Below are 26,245 nucleotides of genomic sequence, written 5' to 3' on the forward strand. Positions count from 1 at the left end.
CACACGAGCAGGAATCCAAAGAGAGAAATACTCAGTTTGGATGGGAGGAAGTGGGAGGAGCTAAGTGGTCATGACTTCCTGTATTTGGATTTACTTATAGTAAATCAACAAGTTGATTAACAGACAGTTTTTATGTTTTTAATCAACATATTTTTAATGTTAAAATATAATTATTATTTCTATCTGATCTCTCTGCTCTGCAGATGTGAAATAAAAACACACTCGAACAACAACGTGACCAAAAACTTTTAATGCTTTTATCTAAACACAGACGGCGGCTCGTTAAAGCGCTCGCACATGAAGGAAATGAAGACAGAAACGTTGGTTTTGTAAATATTAAACTCATCGTTCGCTGCTTTGTTTCCTCTCTTACAGAAACAACTTCAGGCTGAGATGCAGAGAGAGTCCATCCCGAAGTTCCCGGAGGTGATGCTGGATTTCATGTTCTGAAGCGGTGAACGGGATTACACGTGTGACCTGATCCAGCGGGAGGTTTCATACTCTAAACCTGGAGCACGATCAGCGTTTGATGGAAACGTTACAGGATCAAACTGTAATGTGAGGGAGTTCTGCAGATGCTGCACGTATCAGTAAAATCTGACGTGAGCAGATGAAGCACCGTGAAGCTGTTCGGTTCTGCTCTGAAACTAAACTCGCCCATAAACACCAGCTGCACAGCGGGAGCTGAGAAAACAACGTTTCTTCTTCATTTCACATCAGTTTGCGTCAGTTGAGCTGAAGCAGCAGATACGCAGATTATCTGACCTCCTCACAGTAACACTGATCCTACATGTTGGTGTCAAACTGATCTCTGCCTGTGGTTGGAGGGTTAGGGATGGGCGTCTTATCACATGACCACCTGTGCTTTCGCTCTCGACCTTTTCACCTTCGAACATCCACAAACATCAGCACAGTGGATTTCAGAGAGCTTCTGGCCGCTCGCCTGCAGGTCCAGATGTTGACATCTGTTTATAGAGATTATTGTTTGGACGAGGACGTCGTCTCATCTAGAGTTAGATTATGGCTTCCTTTTGCTAAACAGGTAAACTCTTCAGAAACTAGAAGATGGAACCTCAGGCACTCATTTTGAAAAGCAAAGCATGTGTCGAACAGGCGGATGTTACCTCAACCCAAACCTGAACCCCTGTGAGGTCTACGTCAAACACCAGCCCTGTTCGGTCCAGCTAACTTAAACCAGACCAGGCCCACCTCCACGCTGCTGAAGCCTTCCTGAAGTTGCTGAAACTTTTGCAGGTGCAGAGTTTCCCCTGCATCCCTCTGCTGCTGATTTATTTCTGTATCCGCACATCATGTTCTTGCACATTTAAAAATAAGAAGCCAAAAGCTCATCTCAGAATATCATTGTCACAATAATGATGGAAACACAAATCACTGAAAGTGACTCATTCTCATGTGCTGCAGAGGCCGTCACGTCTCAAGGCGGCGAGGTCTTTCTGTGTCCGCCCGGCGAGCGCCGCGACGTTAATAACGACGGAACAAACCGGAAAACATCCGAAGGATGTGCAGACGGCGCTCGGTTCAGTCTGATGGATTTATTATCCGAGGCAGGGATGATAAAGACGCTCTGATGTTCTCTGTAGTCCGAGCAGCTGCCGAGGTCCAAGCGGCCGAGGAGGTGTTTGGGAAATTAAAAGTGACACAAGTGAATGTTTCAGCCTCGAGAGGAGCCGCAAAGGTACTGCTGTGTGTGTGTGTGTGTGTGTGTGTGTGTGTGTGTGCAGCATCAAAGACAGTGACGTCTTTATTGAAGTCAACGTGTTTCCCCTCACACTGAAATCTCACAGCTACGGGGATGTGACGAAGCTGCTTAACAGCTCTGAGGTATACAAATACATCTATGAGAGTGTGTGTGTGTGTGTGTGTGTGTGTGTGTGTGTGTGTGTGTGTGTGTGTGTGTGTGTGTGTGTGTGTGTCAGAATCGGCCCTGCACGCCCAGCTCGCTCTCGGCAGCTTGTTCGATTTGCTGGTGGACACGTCGGACCTCCTGCTGGGTCAGAGTTCGCTCCATGTGGCGGTAGATGATGCGGTAACAATGACTCCGCCTCCCGGTCCTGAAAGAGGCGCACACACACACACACACACACACACACACAGTGAGGTTTCAGGTAACAGAGTGTATGTGATTATGTTTAACACCGTGCTCGACAGCGAGTTTCCGACTCTTTCGTCATGTTTCCTGTGAGCTGCTGTTCCGGCTCGGCTAAAAGCTGTGATGTGGATTTCTGGGATGTTTTCCCACCTTTCACACTTTCCTGCTTTAACAGTGGATTTCCGGGTCGCTCCAATCAAACGGATCAATCTGAGGAATCGCTGTTATTATTAACTGTGCTGCAGTTATCTGTGCACGAGCGAGCAGACCGACGGTGTTTCTGTGTCGTTAATCTGCACGGCTAAACACAGACTGTATCCAAAGGATGGAGGCTTTGACTGACAGTGCGAAGCCTCTAATCGAGCTTCATGGCAGACGGCGGCAGCTCGTTAGTCACCCCCAAATCACCCGTTTTACTGTTTGACTGTAATGAAGCCATAAAACTGAGCATCATGTTTTATTCAGACCTGACAGTAAAACCGACACCATGAAACCATCAGTCCAAACTTGTTGGATCTTATTGGCTGTCAATCGATGCCGAGGAGCAACAGCCTGTCAGCATCAGACTGTGTTTGTAGGGAGAATTTGATTGGCTAAGAAAACAGGGAGGAAAAACATGCAGGAAACAGGAAGTTACATCAGAAGACAAACCAGCAGTGCTGTGTTCTCACGCCAGCTTCGTCCATCTTTACAATCACCTCCTCCTCTGCTGCTCCGCCTCCCACTACTCTGATTACATTTCAATGTTGGTCATATTCATGACATCATCATTTTATCATCCGGAGCGAAACGAGGCTCAGCGCTGTGATTCACCGTGAACCCCCAGGGACCCACGCCAGGTGTGAACAAGGCCACAGACACCTGTGAGTCACATGACATTAAATCAAGTCGAAGGGACTAAACCCAACACTCTCTCTCTCCATTCAATCTCTGTGTCGCTCGCCCGCTCTCGCTCTGCGGCTCGTGAATAATTGATCATCGATACGTTTGGAGGAAATGTCAGAGAGAAGAGACACAATTACACATTATATTTGTGTACACACACACACACACACACACACACAGAGTGAATGGTATTTCATGTGATAGACTGTGTTGCTGCTGAATAATTGATGTCTCCATTATCCAGTCACAGAGCGGAGAGAGAGGGAGGGCGATCGATACAGTGACACCTGGACACACACACACACACACACACACACACACACACACACACACACACACACACACACAGCAGTGTGATAAATATGCGTGTTACATTAAACATGAAAAACAAGCGTGTAGTTTGCTGTCACACGTGTGGAAACAGACACAAAAACACAGATTTATGACAGAATATAGAAAACGTGAGTCCTGCAGACACGGAGCATGTTTACAGTCAGGGCTGAAGGTTCACACGGACTCGTGAGGCTCAGGCGCTGCTGTCCTTAAAACAAACACCAGTGGGAGTCGCAATGCAACTTAACAAAGATGAACTCTGTTTGGGACTAAACGTGTCAGCGTCAGGATTTCATGTGTTGCAAATGTTACATGAAGACACGGCAAGAGACAGCAGCAGCTCCGTGGAGAGCAGAGTTTAGATATCTGTGAGAAACACCTGCACAGTGTCCTTATTATTCAGCCCCACACAGGAACTCCTGCTACGCTAGACCCACTCAGCACCTGGACCCACTCAGCACCTGGACCCACTCAGAGGCAAAACACTGACGTGCAGCTTTTTGTAGATGATGTAGTTCTGTTCATTTAGTCACACAATGGGACGTCATTGGACCCATTCTAATCATTTTCAGCACCATGGACCTTACTACAGTAGCTTTGCATGACTCACAGCTCAAAATAATCCTTCTTTACTTTCTACCGGGCCTTTGTTCAGTCACTTAGCTCATCCTCCTTTTAAACCCCCTTTACACCAACTGGCTGCCCTAAAATGAACGTTTGAATCCAAGTGGGCGGGGCTTCTGCATTTGATATTGCCATTTAAAGGTCTCTGCTCTCTATGACATCATACAGATCCAAGAGTAGAGAAAACTGCATGAAACAGAGTGTTTATCAGATCAGTCTGCAGCCAGACTGCATGTGGTTCACTTGACCTCGTAATTTTAAACTTTGGTCACGTTTGCTGTGAGCAGTGTTGGTCAAGTTACTTGAAAAAAGTAATCAGTAACTAATTACTGATTACTTCCCCCAAAAAGTAATCCCGTTACTTTACTGATTACTTATTTTCAAAAGTAATTAATTACTTAGTTACTTTTTAAAACGATTTACAACCTGAATAGGTGATAAAGTGATAGATCTTTCAGCCCAATTCTACTTTTTCTGCATAATCCATCATACAAAATGTAATCAAATGGAAAAGTCTCTTTTTAAAACTTGTTTTATTAGTTTTAATCTTTTAACTTTATGCATCAAGCAAAAATTTAATTATCTGCACCATTCTCTGACTGGAAGAAATTAGTTTAACATTTAAACTTATTTTCTGCACATTCCAGCACATAAAATAAAATATTTTTTGTGTTTACACTCAGTCTTTCAAATAGATGCAAGTAAAACACAGCAGAAAATAAATAAAGTCAAAGACTCAGCGGTCCTGTTGCTCTATTTTCACCTGTAAAGCAGGAGTAGGTAGGCGGAGGTTTACCCTGGTGCAGGTGAGCCGCAGCGGTCAGTGGAAGAATCCGCGAGTTTCTCTGTGAGTTTCCCATCACGTCGTAGCTACTCGGTGCTTGCTCGGAAGTTTAGGGTTTTTTTCACTGTAAAAAGAAGTTTTCTTCCCACGCACAACGGACACTAATGTTTTTGTCACTTTTTATGGAATCAAACTCAAAGTAAGGTCAGTACTTCCACGCTTTAAACGCTGCACGCTCATACTCTCTCCGCACTCGATATATGATCCACTGTTGATCTGCACACAGCTGTTGTCACGAACGTCGCACTCGCTTACGTCACTGTCATGAGACATTCTGGCAAAAAAATCACGGTTTTAGTAACGCAGTAACGCAGCGTTCCTACGGGAAAGTAACGGTAATCTAATTACCGTTTTTGCAATAGTAATCCCTTACTTTACTCGTTACTTGAAAAAAGTAATCGGATTACAGTAACGCGTTACTTGTAACGCGTTACTGCCCATCTCTGGCTGTGAGCACCTATAGATCCAGTTTAAAGGAACAAACTGCGACTCTTCCAAAACTCTTCACTGGGAGCAGCTGTCAGTCACAGCTATGAATTATAATCACATAGAGCTGCCCACAAAGTACTTCAGCCAGTGAAAATCTGAATCCTGCCCTAAAAACAAGCCTTTAAAATCACAGCCCTAAAACATACACATGGTGTGAAGATGTAGAGTTACCTGTTGGACTCGCAGGACTGTGGCTGAACCAATCAGTGTGAGCGAGAAGAAAAAGAGAACATCAGCTGTCCTGGAGCCCACAGGACCCCTGTTTGAAGTCCTCCTCAGTCACATTTACACACACACACACACACACACACCCACACACACACACACACACACACACACCCACACACACACACACACACACACACACACAGATGTGTGATGTGGAGGATGGAAAAAGAAAATTTGAGCTGATCTGTTTCAGTTGTGTTTTAATTGGAGCATCGAGTTATTCATAGCATTTTAATTGTTGGAGGTGAAGATCCTCCCACTCTGTGTTTGCCTTTCTTTCACATGAACACACTCGTTCACACCACCACGCTTTCATCACGTTACCTTTTGAAACGCTCGTCCTCTCTCTATGCTAATGAGTTTTGTTACTGACAGATTTAATCATGTAAGCGTGTTCACGAACACACGGTACGCAGCTACACGCCTCACACGGCTGGATGTGCTCTTTGTAAACGTGTCCTCTGTAACTTTAAACAAACAGACTCTGGTTTGTGTCGACAGACTTAAACCCTCCTCGTGTTTGGAGAAGTACGCTCTAAATAAATAAGGTCAGAGAAATCTAAGCGATAACGAGTGGAGACAGTGAGGGAGGCTCGTTAAAGGGGACCTACCATATTTCCTGTCACATGCACATGCAGTTACAATGCTGGATGCACACATTACACAAATAATGAGGTCAGTTTATGTGAAAGCAATCGCACTGAGCCAAAAGCTCTGCGCGCTGCTCGAAACACTCTCTCTACTGACAGAGAGACGACATCCCCGCTGTCTGAAGCTATCGCAGTGGCCCCGCCCACCTGCTGTGCAAACCTTTCATTTATGAGGGGCAGCCAATCAGAAAACAAGCTCTATCAAGGGGACTGTGGCCTTAAAAGGAGGAAGGGAGCTTCAGATCCAGAGGGAGAAATACTGATCATGTTATCACTGAGTGTGGGAACAGAGAGGCAAGCCAGGAAAGTGAAAGGTCGCTGATTCAGTGAAATCAGGGCGGGGCAAACGCTCACAGAGGAGGAAGCAAAACAGAAGACAAGAAAACGGACTTTCAAATTAAAACAGGAAACAAACAAAACACCAGAGGCAGGAAATCAGACAGATGCTAGCAGCTACAGTTGCCTGGGCAGGTTAGTGGCCACGCCCCCTAAACGTAAGGCTTAGTAAACTTTAAATTAATGAGATATTAAAAACTTTACGACCGTACAAATGTTATGATGGGGAGAAATTATCCACAGAGACCAAAACAGTTTTTGTATCAGGCTGTAAACAGTTTATTTCTGCTGTAAAGTTTTAACACGGGAGTCTGTGGACTCACTGCTGGAGCCTCTAGTGGACATTAGAGGAACTGCAGCTTCTTCTATCCTGGCTTTGAGGAGTCATTTTTCAAACTTGGAGGTTTTTGGTTTTCCTTCGTGTCCCGTCAGAAACTTTCATTCAAGAAATGATTTGTAAGTCTCTACTTGTACTTTAAATGTTTTTAAATCCTCAAACTTTCTAATTATTTTCCAGGTTCACATGATAATGAGGCAGATTTTCAGTAATGACCCCTGAAATCTGGTCGTAGTCTCAGGCTTGTCTACTTTCTCTTTGAACAGAAATGAGTGATTTCATTCAAAAGTCTGTAAAAGTGAAGTCATTGAATTGCAGCATTTGACAGTGGAGACCTTTAGCTTTCTTTAAAAAGAGGACGCTTCGTAGAAAAACATGTTTATATTCCACAAATGGAGGCGCGAGCACCGAAGAATAAAATCAAACACTAACAAGCATCATCGGTGTGCCGTCTTGAACCTGCGTTGGAATTGTTTATTCATGCCAGCAGTAACGAGAAGAAGGAAACTGGGAAGCCTGGGCGAGGTCAGAGGAGGACAGCAAACATGGCCGACGGCGTCACAGCCCAAACATTAAAAAAAAGACTAAAACATGATCGATTTGATGTCAGGCTTCAGCAGATGGTGGGATGGAGGGAAAGAGAGATGGAGGAGAGGGACTGAACTTCAAAGAGGAGTGTAATGTTTCACTGGGGGGAGGGCGAGAGACACCGGAAGTGAGTGAGAAACAGAGAGAGAGAGAGTGGATGATGATGGACACGCTTGAAAGAGGAGAGCTGGGTTTCATTCAGATGGAGAGAAAAACGAAGGGAAGCAGTGGGGAGGGCGAGCGAGATAGAGATAAACAGAGAGAGAGGGATCAATAGATGGAGGGGGGTGAAGATGAGAGGAAACCGAAGCAGCTGCCAACGCCCTTGAAAGCACCGTGCTGCCTTCACAGAGACACGGGAAAACCAGGAGATCTGACACTGTAAAAACCCCCAAGGAGGGAGGAGGGGTGATGAAGAGAGGAATTAAGGAAAGAAGTAAAGGGAGAAAGGAGGGACGGCTCTCCCCTTCCTCCCACACTCCCCCCTCTCTTTAATCCTCCTCATCCCTCGGTTTGATGCAGACACTTTTTTGTTTCTACCGTGAAGAGAAACAAACCCTCCGAGGTTTATCCGCCCTCCTCAAACAGATCCCACTTTGTTCGTCTCTTCTTTAAATAAAGTGAATGTGTGTAAATACAAGCAGACCTGAGAACAGATGCCCTGCAGGAAGACGGCTGCAGCGTTTATGTAACATCATTGTGTCTGACGGATATTCGAGCCTCAGATCGTCTGCTAATTACACAGATTCTTGAGCGCTGCGAGAGCGATCGCTAAAACCTCTCGCGGTGACACTTAATTTGTTGTCGCGTTCAAATGTGGGGCTTAATGTGCCACCCTTTGCAACGCTGGCTCTGAGAAGTCATCTTCATACATCACCAACTCCTCCCGCTGATGCTATCGTCGCCCGCTGGATCATGTTCACAGGCAATGTGGACGAATCAGAGCGGGAGGAGGTCGGGGTGGGTGGAGGTCGGGTGACCAAAAACAGAAGAGCTCAAAGTGTGCTTACTTCCTGTTTCGGGTCCCTGTGTGTTCAGCCATCTAACAGAGAGTATCTGAGAGTATCTTGTTTTGTCACATAAATACTGTACCAGTGAAAGTGGCTGTGATGGTATTAAACTGCCCCATACTTCGAGGGCGGCCTGTTTGAATTGCTCAGATCTTCCTGATCTGAACCTCGTAACACCCACCACCTCCTGCACGTGCTCAGTGAAGGTTCTGCTGCTGTATGAAGCAGCACGGTCACGATTTTACAAGTTACATCTTCTGGAGCAAAAAGACTGAACCAGGCTGGTTTGGTTCCTCCTCAGACATCAGGCACAACTACAAGTCTGACACCAGCTGAAGGCGTAGGCATGGACTCTTCGGGTGGGTGTTTAAATCAGAGTCAGGGTGTCAGAGGTTTAGGGCCATCAAGGTTACACCACTGCACCTATGAGGACATTACGTAGACTGAAGGCAAAAGGTGTTGAATCATAAATCACAAAAAAGTCCAGTTACCTTCATTTCCAGAGCTTAAGACCTGCATGACTGACAACCTACGCACAGGTGGTTAATTCACTTTAGCAGTACACAGGGCGCTACGTTAGGCTCCGACAGGGGTCGTAGCTCCAGGCCTCGAGGGCTGGAGTTCCCCATCCTTGGGCTACGATGGCTACCTCGATGCCCACCATCCACCCCAACCTCCTCCTGGGGACTCTGATGTAGAGCCGACGTGACTTCATGTAGAAGATGCCAAACAGCCACCACGATGCCTCCTGGCATGCAGCTGTTTTATTTTAAGCCGTACATGATATTCAGACGTAGAAAACAGGATAAAGATCATGAAGAAAAAAATCTAAACAGGTAGGTCAGATAAAACTCACACCTGTCCAGTTGCCATGGAGAAGGAGATCAGGTGGAATAACCTTCATTCCTGCTGTAAAGTTGGACTTTTTGACTCAGTTTTGGCACAGGCCTCTGGTGGACATAAGAGGTACTGCAGTTTTTGGCGATTTTCAGCCTGATTGGACGAGCATCATCCATTAAAAAGTTCCTCTGAACACGAGTCAGTGATTTTGTTTCCACCCTACACAACATGAGACGGGCTGTTACCGAGGAAAGGAATTAGGTCTGAATATCGACCTGCCCTTAAACCTAACAGATTCACCATGATGGGATAAACTCCTTATTTCCTTTTAAAGGTGACCTCGTGATACGTTACTGAAAGAAAGCAAAGACACCCTCTGCTCTCTCTCACTGTTAAAAATGGCTTTCAAGTATCTTCAGAGTTTCTAGATGTCTGTGTAAACATGTAGGTGATTAGTCTGGAGCTGGAAATGAGGCATTTATAATGAATAAATACTGATTCTCGGGGCTTCTGTGACAGTTTGGGGAAGATCAGCACCTGAAACCAAAGCTGAAGGAAATCAGAGACTTTGAAAGAGAAATCTGCGATTTTCGAGAAAGAAGAAGCAGCGAGGACAGAGAGAAGCGAACAGAGTTTAACGAAACAGTGTGGGGAGCGTCGGGCTGCTGTTTGCTCTGGATTCGCCTCGTTTGTCTGATTAAACCAAACAAAATTAAACCTGGATTTTAAACGCTCATTGAGAGCAGCCCTCACAGGCTTTCATCACACCTGTGAACACCTCTGCTTTCTTTCAGTCGTTTCCTGGTTTGAGCGAGTGGATTAAACGCTCGTCCTCCTGATTCTTCCTTCAAAGACCTCCCATCCTGCTCTCCTCCTCCACCCGTCCATCCCCTCCGCCGGGCCAGCACAGAGCCGAAATCAATTAGTATTCTATTAAGTGGCTGTGATGTGTGCGAGTGTGAACCGGAGGCTCTCCGCTCTCGTTAATCTCACCATTTAGATCCTTCCTAATTGGGACGGACAGTCAGACGGAGGACGGGAGGAAAACCGGAGGGCAGGAAGGAAGGGGAGCTTTGAACCACCGTCGTAAACACAAACACGCCGAGAATGAAACGTAACGGCGCTAACGACACAATAATTATGAGAAAGTCTAAATAAATGTTGATATGAATAGTAATCGGCTCAGCTGTCATCTGCATGCGCTGCAGAAAATACTCACAACAGTCTTCAGTGTCAAGCTGCCAAGTAGTTCACATCTCAGACGTCATAAAAGACAAAGCTGCATATTTAAAGGGACATTACTCCGGATGTGCAGATTTAATGAAAAGCCTTCATGGTTTATGGCTTTTGGCCCAGCGCGAGGACAATCAGCGTGCTGTCAACACAACAAACAGGGGAGTGCACACAGTCAGTCAAGCCCCTGATTTTCAAGAATTATCACAAATTCAGCCAAAACTTACTTATTAGTAAAACAAAGGTCACACTGTCAGATTTACCAGCACTTTTATCGGGAGGAGTTCAACAAAAGCAGACTGCAAACCTCCGTCAACCTTTGTCACGGATCCAGAAGGATGTCTGGATCTGGGCTGGTTCGTGACAGTTTCCACGTTTCCCAGTTTGAACATAAGACAAAGAAAGTAAAGAGTCTTTCCACAAACTCCTGGATCCAGATCCATGTCCAAGCCCAGCCTTTCCATCCAAACCAGTCACATACACATCCAACAGACACTAAATATCTCGTGTTGTCATCACTGCATGCTGTATTAGAGCCGGGTGGATGTTTCAAACAGTGTCAACACGGTCCTCCTTATTAGTGCCTGAGTGGTTTCCTTCAATGATCAGCTGACTGAAACCAGAGGACAGAACGAGGACTTCTTTATGTTTATGATCCAGGAGACTTCATCCGTCCTACAAACAAACAGACTCGGGTATTTAACCACTAGCAGTGAGGAGTAATTTGCAGTACTGACCAAGCAGCAACCTTTAATGAAGCCCCAACCATTGCAGTTCCTCGAACGTCCACTTGAGGCTCCTGATTAGAGTCGCTGCAGATCAGTAAAGTGACACCGAGTCGAGCACGAGTGATTCTGTGTTCGTTTCTTGATTCAGATGAAAAATAAACTTCAGCTTTTAAACCAGCTCTGAAAAATGTTCATGTTCAACAAAGGAAAAACAGACGTGAGCCAGAAAACATCTTCCAGCTGTAGGAGGACTGCCTGCCCTCAAACCCCAACTGTGACCTCTGACCTCCGTCCTGGAGGACTGGCAGAGATGGTGCGAGCATGGCGTTGAGTTGCCACCACCTCCCTTCGTCAGCACCAGATTGCGGACAGAATCCTGGTGGATTTTCCGGACTAGAGCCAGAGCTCCTGCACAGCCGGCTAACTGCTACAGAGCGGCTCTGACTAATTTATGCATATGTATTAATAGATCAGAGGCAGCTCTCTCCAGGCCGTCGTGCCTCTTCTCCTCAGAAAAAAAAGGCCAAATAAACAACTGAAGCAGAGCTGAGCTTCCACTCTGCACACTCAAAGGCCGGCTTCAGAAGCAGGCAGTCGTTTTGCATTTCCGCCTGCTGGATTTGTTTGATTTTGTTTGGATTTATTTCTTTCCACACGACCAGCACACATCTTCAAATACCGTCGCTGCTCCCTTGATAGTAAGAGAGCGTCATCACCAAACACGGTCAAAAAATGAAGCACATTAAAGGAGAAACTGAACCAAAACCTGCATCAAACAAAGACGTCACGGTGCCACATCCAGATGATCCACCAACAGTCACGTAATGCCTCGAATCAAAGATCAAAGGCTTTTTAGGATCATGATTTTAAATATTAAAATCTGATATTATATAAATTATTGTGCTAGAAAAATTACGAGTGAAAGATGAAAGTAGTTTCTAGTTAACCCTAGGTCTAAGACGTTCTTAGCAGCCAGTAAGCTACAAACATGTGAAGTGTAGATCTGAATATCACTAAACAAAGTTGTCTGTGAAGGTTCTCAGTCATCCAGGTCATCGTAGTCTAAGGAGCTTGCAAAGAAAAGCGTCTGGACTTCTTTAAGTTGCTTGAAGACGTTTCACCTCTCATCCGAGAAGCTTCTTCGGTTCTAAGGTCAAATGGTGGAGAGTCCCAGATATAAACCTAGTGGGAGTTTCCCCCCACAGAGGGACAAAAGGACCCCCTGATGATCCTCTAATCGCCTGAGCCAAGGTGTGAAACTGGGTGTGGGTCCCAATCAGCCAGAGTTTCGGATGAGCTCATTGTGAAACCTGGCCCCACCTTATCATGCGATTTCCTGAGGTCAGATGGCCCAGGATGTGAGTGGGCGTTAAGGCGTCTGGGAAGGATCTCAAAACTGGATTATAGATGGCAGAGAGTTGGTGTCGTAAACCACCGCCTCTGTTCAAAGATGGTCGCTCACAGTGGACATAGATGCTTCTTTCACTCCTCTTTCAAACCATCTGTCCTCTCTGTCCAAAATGTGAACATTGGCATCCTCGAAAGAGTGTCCTTTATCATAGAAGAGCCACCTCCACAGGACAAGACTCAGCAGTCCATCTGCATCTTAAGGATAAGATGGTGGGACTCCCCACCATTTGACCTTAGAACTTAAGAAGCTTCTCGGATGAGAGGTGAAACGTCTTCAAGCAACTTAAAGAAGTCCAGACGCTTTTTTTTGCAAGCTCCTTTGACTAAACAAAGTTATTTGCTACAAACAGTTTGACTGGAAATGACTAGAAAAGGGGAAGGTTGTAAATACCTGCTCATACCTTCTGCTATCATGACCCAGTTTTAAATAAGCAGAAGAAAATGGCAGCATTGGTGGATGATACCCGTGGAGCTTCACCCTTTGGTTTTTACTCATTTTGCAGCTGTGAATGTTTGTAACTACCTCCAAGAAACTGGAGGTTTTTAAACTGGTTGGAGAACAGGAAGCTCTGCAGTACTCTCTGCTCCTCCATGTTGAAAGAAACCAGTTGAGGTGGTTTTGAAAAAGCTACGTCCAGATGAACAGAATCCACTTTTTGAATGGATGGATGAATGTGCAGATGGGTGGATGTCAGGATGGATAGGTGGACAGATGGATGGGTGGATGTCTCAATGGATGGATGGATGGATGTCTCAATGGATGGATGAATGGGTGAATGTGCAGATGGGTGGATGTCAGGATGGATGGATGTCTAAATGGATGGATGAATGGATGGACAGATGGATGGATGTCTCAATGGATGGATGGATGTATGGATGGATGTCAGGATGTCAGGATGGATGGATGTCTCAATGGATGGATGAATGGATGGACAGATGGATGGATGTCTCAGTGGATGGATGGATGTATGGATGGATGTCAGGATGTCAGGATGGATAGATGTCTCAATGGATGGATGGATAGGTGTCTCAATGGATGGATGGATGGGTGGATGTCAGGATGGATGGATGGATGGATGGATGGATTGATGGTTGAAAGTATGGGTGGATGATGGATGGTTGAAAATATGGGTGGATGATGGATGGTTGAAAATATGGGTGGATGATGGATAGATGGATGGATGAAAGTATGGGTGGATGATGGATAGATGGATGGATGAAAGTATGGGTGGATGATGGATGGATGAAAGTATGGGTGGATGATGGATGGATGAAAGTATGGGTGGATGATGGATGGACACACCATCTTGTGTAAATTCTGCTGTTCGTAATCGTTCTGTTTTTCAGACTGAACTGTCAAACTTGCTCTTTGCAGCCATTTCTATTCACACAAAATGTTTCTCAGCAGATTCACTGTCATATAAAAATGTCCTATATTTGCCAACGTAGAAGAAAAGGAAAATGTTCATTTACTAACCCGACTAAATGAAACTGAATCAGACTTCTGATGGAGTTCTCTGCCCTTTAATCAGAGAACATTGAAAGATGAATGGGTTAGGGTCAGGTTAGGGTTAACCCTAATTTAATTTCACGTCTTTAGTGGTACGAGTGTTGTGGAGTTTACACAAGAAGTCATGAAACAGGGAGGACGTGACATCAGGTGGTAACAGAGTCCTAACAAACTGCAGTATGTGGTTTCCACTGTGAGGGACATTAAAGGATGGGAGGACAGGAGGGATGGGTGCTTCTTCCTGGTTCTCTCTTGCCTCTGGGCATCCTGCACTTCAACCTCCAGAGAGAGGCAGAGACAGAGGGACGAGGAAGAGGAGGACGAGGAGTGTGAATTATTAACAGCTCTGTCACTGCAGCAGAGTCTGTCAGAGCAGGTAATAATAGACACACACACAGACTGGAGTCTGATCACCTTATCAATGCTTCAATACGAGAGGAGCCAAACTGAGCTCGTTAATTATTCACGAGTCTGGGTCCAGGGTCCAGGAGGACACTCAGAGATTACTTTTTCTTTCAGTTTCAGTCGTCTCATCTGTCTGATCCTGAGCAGCTGACTGGCTTCTGTCTTTCTTTGGGTTTTGAACTGAGAAACTTTATTTTGGTGACTAAAACTAACAAAAAGCACACGACCAACATTTGATTACAACTCAGCTGACTCCGTTTAACCCTGCTGCATCGCACTCTGCTCGTCACACATCACGCTAACACCGACCAAACGGCTCGAGCGCCTTTTCACTGGTCTGAGTGTGTCTGTGCCTTTAGACTGTATACATACAGTGTGTGTGTCGCCTACTGTCCATCTGTTGGAGCTCCAGCAGACCCGATGAGTGTTTTCCATGACTCACACACACCGTCCCCCTCCTCCTGGAGTCTTACAGCAGGTTTTCTTGATCCTTCAATCAGTGTATCAGAAAGAGGCAAACATGAATCACGAGGAAGCAGATGTGAGGCAGAAAACAAAACACACTTATTCCTCCCATCAGAGGCCAATCAATCTCCCAACCGGTGGCTCACATGAGTCATTCGAACAACAAAGTACTCCGGTGGCACCGAAGATGAAGAACTGTGTTAGAAAATATCTGATTTGTTGGTTAAAAAAAAAAAATCAAAGAAGCCTTTGTAGAAAATAAATGAAGCGAGCGCGTCTGTGAAGGTGCATTTCACCAAACATCCAAAGAAACCTTCAGACGCTGCTTTGTTGCTAATTTTCATCATGTTTTGATAAGTTCTCTGTGAAATGATCACAGCAGCTCCGGCTGCTTCAAAGTGAGAATGATGGATTTATGTGATTCATTTTACAAACTGTTTAAACATTCAACAGTAAAAAGTTTATGAGAAAACGAGATAATGGATCCGCAGCCTCGCTGTCGACCTTTACAAACCACCACCAGTCAGACTGGAAATGCATAATACCAGGGGGACACTGTCTTTACCCATGATTCCCAGCTCTCAATCACGCAAATCCACTTGACATTAGCGGCGTGCGATTGGCTGCTCAGAGCGTATGGGCTCCACTTCCTCTCTGTTATCGTACTGAATAATTCAGGCGGCTGCTTAGCTGACGGCCGCGCTGGCATTTCCCCTCCGCTAATTGCTCGTTAAGTGTTCCACTTGACCTTTAGCAGGAGAATAAAATTTTGAGAGGTTCTGTCACAGGCGTCGGTGATTCGAGCCGCCCTCCGCGTGTTAAACTCCGCTCAGGTCTGACAGACGGAGGGGTGTTCCCGCTGGATTACCGTCCGGTTCAAACTCCAGCTTTAAAAAAAAGACTACTTAAAGTAGCTGTAACGGAGCGAGTGCATAATGGACCTTTTTGTCTTCTTGAGTTGTGGGATTATCAGATTAAAACGTCTCGACCGCTCCCCCGGCCTCTGCGACGGAGGCGTAAGTGAAACAGCAGTCGATCGCTACGTTAACACATGAAGGTCAGTCGCTCCAGAGAATGTCAAGGGTCTTAAAAAGTGTTGAGATGAAACTGACCCTCAAACATGAAGACCAGCAGCTGCCTCCTCCACAGAGGGGACCATAACCAACAGCCTACGGTTTAAACCCACCAGCTAATGGGAGCAAGTACCAGAAGAACTGCAGGGACTCTGGGAGAGGACGTTAGACCAGAGAAACCCTGGACTGATGTGATGAGTCCAGATGTGAGAGTTCTGGTTGAAGTTGCAGAGTCTTTATAAAACGGAGAAGGTGAAATGAAGGAGGAAGAGCTGTGATGGAAATTCACCTGCATGGATACCGAACATCCCAACTAGCTTGAGTTTGGCGGATCCATCACTGATTTTCAGCTGAGCCAGATCACCTCCAGGAGGTTCAGTGCTGGAGCGCTGTGTCAGACCCAAACCCAGCAGAGCTGTTGGGACCAGCTGGACCACAGAGTGAGGAAAGACGAGGCAAAGCTGCAGTTCGGTTACTCTGGTCTGAATCAGTTGATGAGTTTGTGAACTTGAACTTTTCCTCGTGGTTTTTTTCGTTTTCACAGAGAAAAATCCAAGCAAACCAAAATACGTCACTACAGACCAGGTGATAATGTTCAGCCCGCTCATTGGCCAGATGTGTCGGGGGCGGAGCAACAAAGTAGATACAGGACGACGGTGCTGTAACGTCTTGGCAAATTTAGGGTTACATCATAGCTAGCTGCTAGCCTGTACAGATGTTTGCACATCTGTAGTATCTTTCTCCGGTGAGGATACAAAGCATACGCTGCTATGGGACGGTTTTTAGCTCAAACCCACACTAAAAGGCAAAATATGCATATTAATGATCAAGGAAGTGACCTCACAGCCCATTGTTCCTTCAGTGGGCTGGTTTCAGTCATTATGCAAATATCCTGTTTATAAGATTGAGTCAGCTGAGACTGAAGAAGTCACTTGGATGCGTGACGAAACGTTTCTCCCACTGAAGACGTCCAGATGATCAGAATCAACTTTTTGGGATTAGTGTGTCACCAAGGAGGAAACGAACCAGACGCGGTTCAAACCGAGTTAATGCTGCAGGTGTGAAAACACCTTCAGAGAATCCTGCAGGTGGTTTTGTCCCAGGGCCAACCTGCTGAGCCACATAAATCTGTGGGAACACGGCCGTGCTGCAGAGGAGACACCGGGACAAGTCTTTACTGCTCCATCCTCTCCTCTCATATTACACTTCTAAATGTACACCAGCTCGTAGAGAAGAACCTGACTCTTTCCTTCACTGCTAAAAAGTGACTTTCTGCAAACTAGATTTTGTCCGGAGGCAGCAATGAAAATTTAACAACAACACATGCAGCTGTGGGCAACACACACACACACACACACACACAGGGTACAGTGGAGAAACCCATCACTGATTCTGCCACAGAGCTGCCATTAAACACAGCATCTGTCACCTCCCGTAGCCGTGGTCAGGAGAGAGTACACATAAAACTGCTGCCTTTGTGTCTCGCTCGCGCTAAATGATGAATATTTAATGTGAAGGTGGCACTGCACTGAAACCAGCAGCAGCTACAGCTGACAGCTTGTGTTTCCTGTGTTTTTCTTCCTGCTCGTACCTGAGTGAAGCTGGATCGCAGTGAAATGTAATTAAATCAAACCCAGCGCGTTGGGCTTGTTTGGCGTGTTTGACCTGACGCGACACACGCTGATGTTTGCGCGGCCCCGTGAATGTGACACGGCTAACTTGGACCTGACAACAACGCTGCACAAGCTGTGAATGATGGAGATTTAAATGCCAACGTGTCTAAATGACTGATTTTAAGTTCAGGTTAAAGCTGATGCTGCGTGCTGCTGTTTGCAGGGGCGGATCCTTGGATCCTTCTGCTGCATCGTTTTTCACAGGTGCTCCACGTCACAGGATGTGTCCATCTCAGAAGCTGTCCAAGGCCTCAGGAGCTGTCCAAGGTTGAGATGCAGTTTATCGTCTCTCGGGGGATTTTGTTTGGGACTCAGAGTTACTGCCACACAGATCCTTGGGCTTTAGCCAAAAATAAGACTTCTGGTTTGTCTACGTCAAAGCCAGCGACTGATTTAGCTACTAGCAGACCGGCGCTGAGAGCAGAGGTGCTTCACGAGGTGATTCCCCACCAGGCGTACGGCAACATGAGCGCACAAAGTCAGCTTAGAGCTCAAACAACTGAACAAAGCCACATCAGCTCAGGTGAGAGCTCACAGGTGGAGCTCCTCTGCAGTGGTGCCTCCACTGCTTCGCTCAGGCGAGGAGGCTGGTGACCCTGAGAGGTTACCAGGACTCTTTGAGTCCATCCGCTGCAGCTTCAGCCTGTAGCCACTGAGTACGACTCGGTTAGGAATATCTGTGGTATGGGTAAAAACACGCCCCTAAATAACAACCTGGGAGCAACAGCATCCTCTCCAACGAATGCATCGCACGTACCTAAGAAATCACGTGATACCTCAGGAATGAGAACGGCACAGATATTTGGGCACAGAGGCGACAAAAGGTATCCTGCAAACGTCACGGTGCAGGATAAACATCCACGCCATCATCACGAGGCCGAGGAAACCAAAGCATGCAGGGCTACGCTCCAGCGCGAGGATATGTTTTTATTCTGATATTTTTCTGAGAAATCTCACAGGAAGTAAACAAGCTCTCTCTCTATCATTCATATATGTTCCCTCACTCTCACTTGAAGGCACTTCACTTACTGCAGATGTGTGTGTGTGCGCGCGCGTGTGTGTGCTGTGGGTCGATACAAGTTGAAAGACAAACAGGAAGCTACTTGAGTGAGTGTGTGTGTGTGTGTGTGTGTGTCTATTAATCACATTAGGATGGAGGGAAAGCAGGGAGAGAGCATCATCATCAGGAAAATGGAAGCTGCGCTTTCCCACAACCACTAAAGCCTGGCTGAGAGTTTCTGAGTTTGTGAGGACACATTTCAAGGTTTTAACCTGAAACCTCTGCAGCAGGAGTAGGGATGGGAATCGTCCACCAGTTCCCAGTAGTCCAATTCCTTGGAATCATTAGTCTGCCTGCCTATCGATCCCACTTATCACTTCTTACACTCAGCTGATTGCACTACAATCAGCTGATTTCAGTTCACGTGTCAGAGGAAAACAGTGACGCAGTCTAGAGCGTGGATGTGGACATCGATTTTATTTTTACTGAACAGAAGGACGAGATAGATGGTAAAGTGGAAAACTGCATCCACGATACACAAGACAAGACAGCATGCTAACGCTAAGCTAACCAGACAGCATGCTAACGCAAAGCTAGCCAGACAGCATGCTGTCTAGTTAGCTTAGCGTTAGCATGCACATGCATGCTAACGCTAAGCTGTGCATTAGCGTTAGCATGCGCATGCACGAATATATCGTGCATGCGCAGATTTTTATTGGACTTACGATTGTCAGTTGGAAAATTTTACATATCGCCTAACCGTTGTGTGTGTGTGTGTGTGTGTGTGTCCGTTTGCCACCAGTGGAATCATTTATAATACATTTTCACAATCTCTTCAGTAACATGAGCTCTCTGAGTGTGTGTGGTGTGTTTGTTTGTTCAGTCTCAGTACGTGGACCTGTCTCTGTTTTAGGGGCACACAGTCCTCACATGGTAAATGATGTAATGTTAGAGTGCAGAGTTTGTTTAAGGGCACAGATGTCCTCAGAAACATGACTCTCTGTGTGTGTGTGTGTGTGTGTGTGTGTGTAGCAGAGCAGAAACAAATCTTCCCGGATTCAAACCCACATCTCATCAGATTAAAGAGCAAACAGGAAACAGGAAACAGGTAAGCATCATCGATTGGCGATGACTCAGCCTGTTCCCCGGACCAATTACATCCATTATTTCCACAACATTTATCAGCATCCAATCAGGAGCCCCGACATGAAACGTCCCGACACAATCGATTCACCTTGCAGCTTCACTAACCTGCAGCTGGAGGTTCGACTCTCAGCGTCTCCTGACAGGTTTACAGAGACTTTGACTTGCGGTGAGTGAACACAGAGACCTGAGAGGATCCACGCACGAGGAAACGCTACCTGTGGACACCTGCTACCTGTGCACGCCCTCACCTCCAGGATTCATTCTCTGATGCTTTAATAGAAACATCTTAGGAGCATACATCAGCTGTGAAGAGCTGACAACACAGAGCTCAGCTTTAACTGCACCGGCCTGGTGCCCCGCCTGTAGGAACAGCAGGCTGCTCCTGTCTTTGAAAACACACAACGCTCGGCGTTATTATGAAACGTGAGCGCAAACGCGTTCCTGCTGCAGTGTTCACCAACTTAAACCAGTCACTTTACGACCCACTTGAGTCGCACGTGAGCTTCAGAATGTGGAAAGAAGCAGAGTCAGCTGCCTCTGTGGGGTCACTCTGCCTCTGCTGCACCTCTCTGGGGGGGTGCGGGTTACCCAGGTGGGGGACAGCAGGTCTGGTAGAGTCCAGAGCCGATGCTCAGAGTCTCTGTGCTTCTCTGCATCAGACTCGAGGTTAGTGCGAGACTCCGAACGCAGGAGCAAACGAAGCGAGAGAGAGGATTCATTTTTCTGTCTGTGCGTCTGAGCCGACCGTTAGCACGCCACACGGGCTCTGCTTTTCAATTACCCACTGCCTCGCTCGCCCGCTCTCTCTCTCTCTCACACACACACAAAGAAACAAACACTTTTATTGTAGAGTTCCCTTCGGCGAGTGACTCATCCCAAACAACTCTCTGACAGTCACTGTGTGTGTGTGTGTGTGTGTTTTTAAGCTAAATTATGATTTAAACTGACGATTAAAGAGGCAGAAACTAACATTCAAAGCGAGTGTTTGAGTGTTGGAGCAGCTGTGGAGGTTGGCGTCTCCGTGTGCTCTGAACCGCCGAGGACATCACGACGTTCCCACTGATGTGTGCAGCACCATATTCCTCCCCCAGCTTTAGAACTTCCATGTTTTGGAGCCAGAAGTGATTCGGACTCGGAGTACTAAGCTGTTCACTAACGCCCGCCACAGTTTCCTCGTGCACTACAGCTGGAGCTCCGCCTTCTTGGACAGTCTGTTACCACAGTAACCTCACAGCATATGATATTATTGGTCACATGATGTCATTAAAAATGCTCCAAAAAGCTCCAACAGCACAAACACGGTCCAGAGGTCCAGTTCAGGTGAGCTAGCAGACAGCTGCCTGTGTCACCTTCCACCTGCCTCACAGAAGCCACGCCCCTAATAATGCAAAGCGTTAATACAGTTTAAACAGGTGAGTTTTAGAGCTGTGAACAGGTTTATTTCTGCTGTAAAGTTTTAACATGGGGACTGACTCAGTGCTGGAGCCCCTGCTGGACACCAGAGGAACTGCAGCTTTTGTCCAGCTGAAGAAAACATAAACAGGACGTTATGGATTGAAAGGACGTCAGAGATAATGATCTCCTCAGGAAGTGTGAATCTGCATGACCCAGGGTGTGTTTGATGTCCGTGCGCTCTGAAGTATTCCTCCCACCTCACACAGGATCATGTCCTCTGCTAACTTGCCGCTAACACATGATCAAAATCTTAGAAAATGCTGCCTTTGGATTTAAAGCCCAGTGTTTGTAAAGAGCTGCAGTGCTGCTCAGGTACAGGTCCTTTCATCCTCCTCCTGCCTCCTGACCTCGGCCCCTCTGGAGCTTTGACCTTTGACTGAGATGATCTGCACTCAGAGGTCAGCGGAGGAAGCTGAGTGTTGGTGTCTGAGGACTCTGTCGCTGTCAGCTTGTGCTGAGAGAAGGAAAAACCAGGGACAGCGAGTCCTGGTGCAGACGGTCTCTGGGGTCTTTAGCATTCACTGTTTTATTTATCGTGTGCTTTGACCTCGTCTCTGACCTCAGACTGCAGCTTCGCAGCGCGTTTGTCAGCTTTATATAAAACATCCACATTCAGCCTGTCACACCACTTCCTGTTTTCTTTTGTCCTGCTGGTCTTCCCCTTTTGGGACCATCTGTCCACCTGGCATCACCTGGTTTCAATCAGCCTTCAAGTAGTGGAGCAGTACTCTCGTCTATCATCCAGTGCTTGCTGGGCTCGTCGATCTTTTGTCTTCTTGCTGCCAGTTTTTAGGCCCCGCCTTTATCGCATCACCTGTACCTGACTGCCTTTCTATGTATAAATGGACAGGTAGCTTCTCCGACGTGGGGCAGAGTGGAGGACGTGGGGGCCGGGTGGAGGACGTGGGGCCGGGTGGAGGACGTGGGGGCCGGGTGGAGGACGTGGGGCCGGGTGGGGGACGTGGGGGCGGGTGGAGGACGTGGGGCTGGGTAGAGGACGTGGGGCCGGGTGGAGGACGTGGGGGCCGGGTGGAGGACGTGGGGCCGAGTGGAGGACGTGGGGGCCGGGTGGAGGACATGGGGCCGGGTGGGGGACGTGGGGGCGGGTGGAGGACGTGGGGCCGGGTGGGGGACGTGGGGGCGGGTGGAGGACGTGGGGCTGGGTGGGGGACGTGGGGGTCTCTGAGAGCTTCGTTGCGTCTGTCAGCGTTTCACGTGGGAGACTGTCAGACTGTCAGGACGACCCGAGCGGCGCTGAGCCTCAGCTTTGTGCAGGTTCGCTGGGATTCAGAGGATGATGTAACGATGAAAAAGCTCTCACAGCCAGCAGGTGTGTGTGCCCAAGCTCTGAACTCCATCGCAGTACAAAACACGCTTGAAGCACTGAGGTGCTGAAAGTTACGTCTCACTGAAGCAGGAATACAGCCTCATAAAAGATCCTGCTCTGAGCTGCAGACTCGCCGCCTCGGCCCGGAAGCCAGTGCTGTTTACACGCCCGTACATCTGTCCCGCCTGCAGCGCCGCATGGCTCACTCCACGGATTTATCAGCTTTAATTGACTCGTCCAACCTGACCTACATCTGCTCACCGAACCTCTGGTCAAAGGTCAGATGCCAAGTCGCTGCATCCTCATCGTAAAACTGCTGCTGTGAAAGGTCACGAGCAAGGAAGGTGCAGAACGCTGAGCGTCTTTATCCTGAGTGCAGTTACGCCATCGCTCACGGTGGGATCGTGTCAGGTCTCAGGGCCGAGGGCAGACTAAACTTTGAAGCTTTACTCGCTGTCAGCTCCAAACCAAACGACAGCAGCTCTAAGACGTCAGCGTGGCCCCACACACCCTCAGTGCTTGATGGGAAATGCCCCAGCAGCCTGAGCCTATAGCATTACAGCTCAGAGATGGTTCAGGGTCACATGATGCAGTTTCTCATCATGTGACCCAGCACCGTGTATGCATCAGGTTTTCAGAGACGATCAGTGGTTTTGCTGCCAAATCAGCGGCTCAGATGTTTCCCACACGTCTGAATACGAGTCTGCTGCTCCTGCTTCACTTACAATAACCAAGTCAAATATATTTAAAAGGCCACAAATACTAACTCTGTGTGTTCATCTATAATTCACCGAGGCCAGCAGCACCAGATTTACTCAAACAACCAGTCGATGGACTGATGATGTTAGCGGCCCGAGGGTCTCTGTGATTAACAGCGTCCTGCTTGTTGTTCTGTGGGGTCTGAAAACATTTCTGCCCCACAGTGACACGAATCTGGGAAACTGCAGCGGCCAAACGCTCTACTCGCTCACCTCGAGTGACCGCCGCAAAGCTGCTGACGGTATGATTCACCAGGGCAGGACAGAAGGCGAGTGTGTGTGTGCGCGTGCTGGAGCTGGCAGACGACGCAGGCACGACCCTCTCACCGGCGTGTTCTCGGTTGGTCCATATGTGTGTCAGCTGCGGCGGCCTCGGCTCGGAGCGCCACGTCAGAGCGTAAAAATAAAGCGAGGCCTGAGACGAATCAGCGTCCTGCTGGGTTACAAACACGAGCGCACCTCCACACGTCAGGAGCACTTCGGGATCGTTTAAGGATTTTCACCTATTTTTAAAAACACTCTGTGCACTTCCTGTGATGAAGAACGTCTGCTGCTGCTATTTTGTCTCTTTCACTCATCGTCTCAGCAGAAGCTGCCAAAGTTAAACCGGGTCAACCGAAACACCTCCGGGGCTGAGCGAGTGTAGAGGCGGGTGATCGTCACCTCGCCTGTGAGGACGGCAGCCTCCGTGTGACAGGAAGGACCCGTGGCTGCATTCCAACAGGTTGTAGCAACTAATTTTAATTGCAAGGTGAATGAACAGGTCTGCTGCAGGGAGGCAGCCTGTCTCCAACCAATCACCTCTGCCTGCAGCCTGCACCAGCAGACTGACGGAGGTTTGCACATAGTTGCAGTCTAATTGCTGACATGTTGCAAACAATCTGAGTCAGTCTTTATCAACGAGGCGATGGCACGGGAGCACGAACACAGACGCTTCAACAAGCAGGGACAGGAAGCAAACACAGGTGAAGACAGACAGACAGGAAGTAAAACCTAAGACACAAGAGGAAACCCGACTACCAAAGTAAAACAGGAAAGAACCCAAAAAGCACAAATTAAATCCACCAAGATGTGATGGAGATAAACAAAAAAATCCAAGAACTCAAACACAAAACAGCAGAACCGACTGAACAAGAACCGAACGTGGAACAAAGAACGACTCACAGCAAAGCTTCAGACTCGCTCACATCAAACTGTCACACTGAGCTACGACCACCAGCAACACAGACAAAAGACAGCTGCCTTTCAAAATAAAACAGGAAACTGGGGTTTATGCTTTATGTTCAATCTAAACTGTAACCTGCCTAACAGCACAATCGTGTCAGAGGAGCCGGTATCCCAGAAACATTACTTTCTGTGTCCTTTTACATTTATTTTGTTTGATTGCTTTGTTGTCTATTGCATGCATGTTGCTATGACAACCCAGTTTCCCTCTGGGATTAATAAAGTTTCCTGTTTGTTTCCTGTTTGTTCTTAATTGTTCTTCTGCTAATGTTTTTCAAATTGACTGCAAGAGGATGGATCCTCTCAGTGAGAGAAACTCCACCTAGTGTTTGAACAGGGGAACTGCAGAGCCACGCGTCAGCTCAGGATACACAGACATAGAGCCGTCGTGGCGGCCTAGGGCTCGGGCCTCGTGATGACAGCCGGGCTGCGGCCGGGCCGACCCACAGACTTTCTCAGACTCCCGTGTTCTCTGCGTCAGCTCTGTGAGCTCAGCTACTTCCTGTTCCGTCTCTTGTGCTTTGTGCTCACGTCTTGTTTCCCAGGCTCGGCTCTCCTCTCAGGTGTCTCCTGGTTGGCCTTCTGTAGTTGTTCCTCGGTGTGTCAGCGCCGCGTCCTCCCTCACAGTTGTGTCATTCTGCTCTTTGTTTGAGATTCCTTGTTGCTGTTTAGTGTTTTGTCGATCAAGCTGTTTTTGGGACTATGCAGGATTCCCACGTCCTGTCACTCAGGTGAGACAGGAACCAGGACCCCACAAAGACAGAAAAACCAGCACAGCTTCCAGTTGGTTTGTCTCCTTTATATTTCTTGTGTTTGTTTTCAGCGTCGATGCGCGACACGAAGACCTCTGAGTGTTTACACCTGCGCTGTGTTTGCAGTCTGTGCGTACCAGCACGTGGAGTTTGATGTGTTTATTATCTTTGTGTGTGTGTGTGTTTGCCACCATAACCTCCATGCTCAATTACACCCAGATTACCCAGAGGCCCTTGGGGCTGTGGCAGCCGGTGAGCTGGCTGACATAAATCTGGCGTGTTGTTGTTGATACACCAGCTCTCTAATGCCCATAAAACATTACTGCTGCACACACACACACACACACACATACACACACACACACACACTCCTAAACTAACTCCGATCTGGTGCACAAACACACACTCCCGGGAGTGAGTGCTGCAGTAAGCGAATATGCTAACACTGCAAGGTAACCCAGATAGGAGGAGGAGGAGGAGGGAGGAAGCATAAAGACAAGGAAAAGAAGGAGGTGAGGAGAGGAGGAGGCGACATTTTGAAAAGGTGAACAGGATGATGTTGGCATTTAGAGAAAAGCGAGATAAAGTGAAACCTAGATCCCATTTAGAAAACAGGGAGGTTCGAGCACCCCGGAGACACGCCCGTGTGTGTGTGTCTGTGTGTGTGTGTGTGTGTTACACACAGTCCTTTACCACTATTGACAGCAGGGAATCCAAAGTTATTGTTGCTGTTTCTTTTAATTTAGTGGCGATGGCGGCGCTCCTCTGAGGAGCGAGCTCTAAGACAAAGAGCTGCTGTGCTTTTTGGCTTC

The 26,245-nt window shown here is 47.3% G+C and overlaps 1 protein-coding gene across 3 annotated transcripts in view; it reads right to left on the minus strand.

The window, feature by feature from the left end:
• Positions 1-235: 235 nt before the first annotated feature.
• Positions 236-26,245, minus strand: part of fars2 (phenylalanyl-tRNA synthetase 2, mitochondrial) — a 134,602-nt gene continuing 108,592 nt past the window's right edge. For all 3 annotated transcript variants that reach the window (XM_084940306.1, XM_084940303.1, XM_084940305.1), the window contains one exon: positions 236-2,072. In XM_084940306.1, coding sequence (XP_084796432.1) covers positions 1,934-2,072 — 139 coding nt within the window. In that variant the 3' untranslated portion in view covers positions 236-1,933. The remainder of the gene's footprint in view (positions 2,073-26,245) is intronic.

Source organism: Perissodus microlepis, chromosome 9 (genome assembly GCF_051167445.1).
Source record: "Perissodus microlepis isolate ML-2025 ecotype Zambia chromosome 9, ASM5116744v1, whole genome shotgun sequence".
In the NCBI taxonomy this organism is placed as follows: Eukaryota; Metazoa; Chordata; class Actinopteri; order Cichliformes; family Cichlidae; genus Perissodus; species Perissodus microlepis.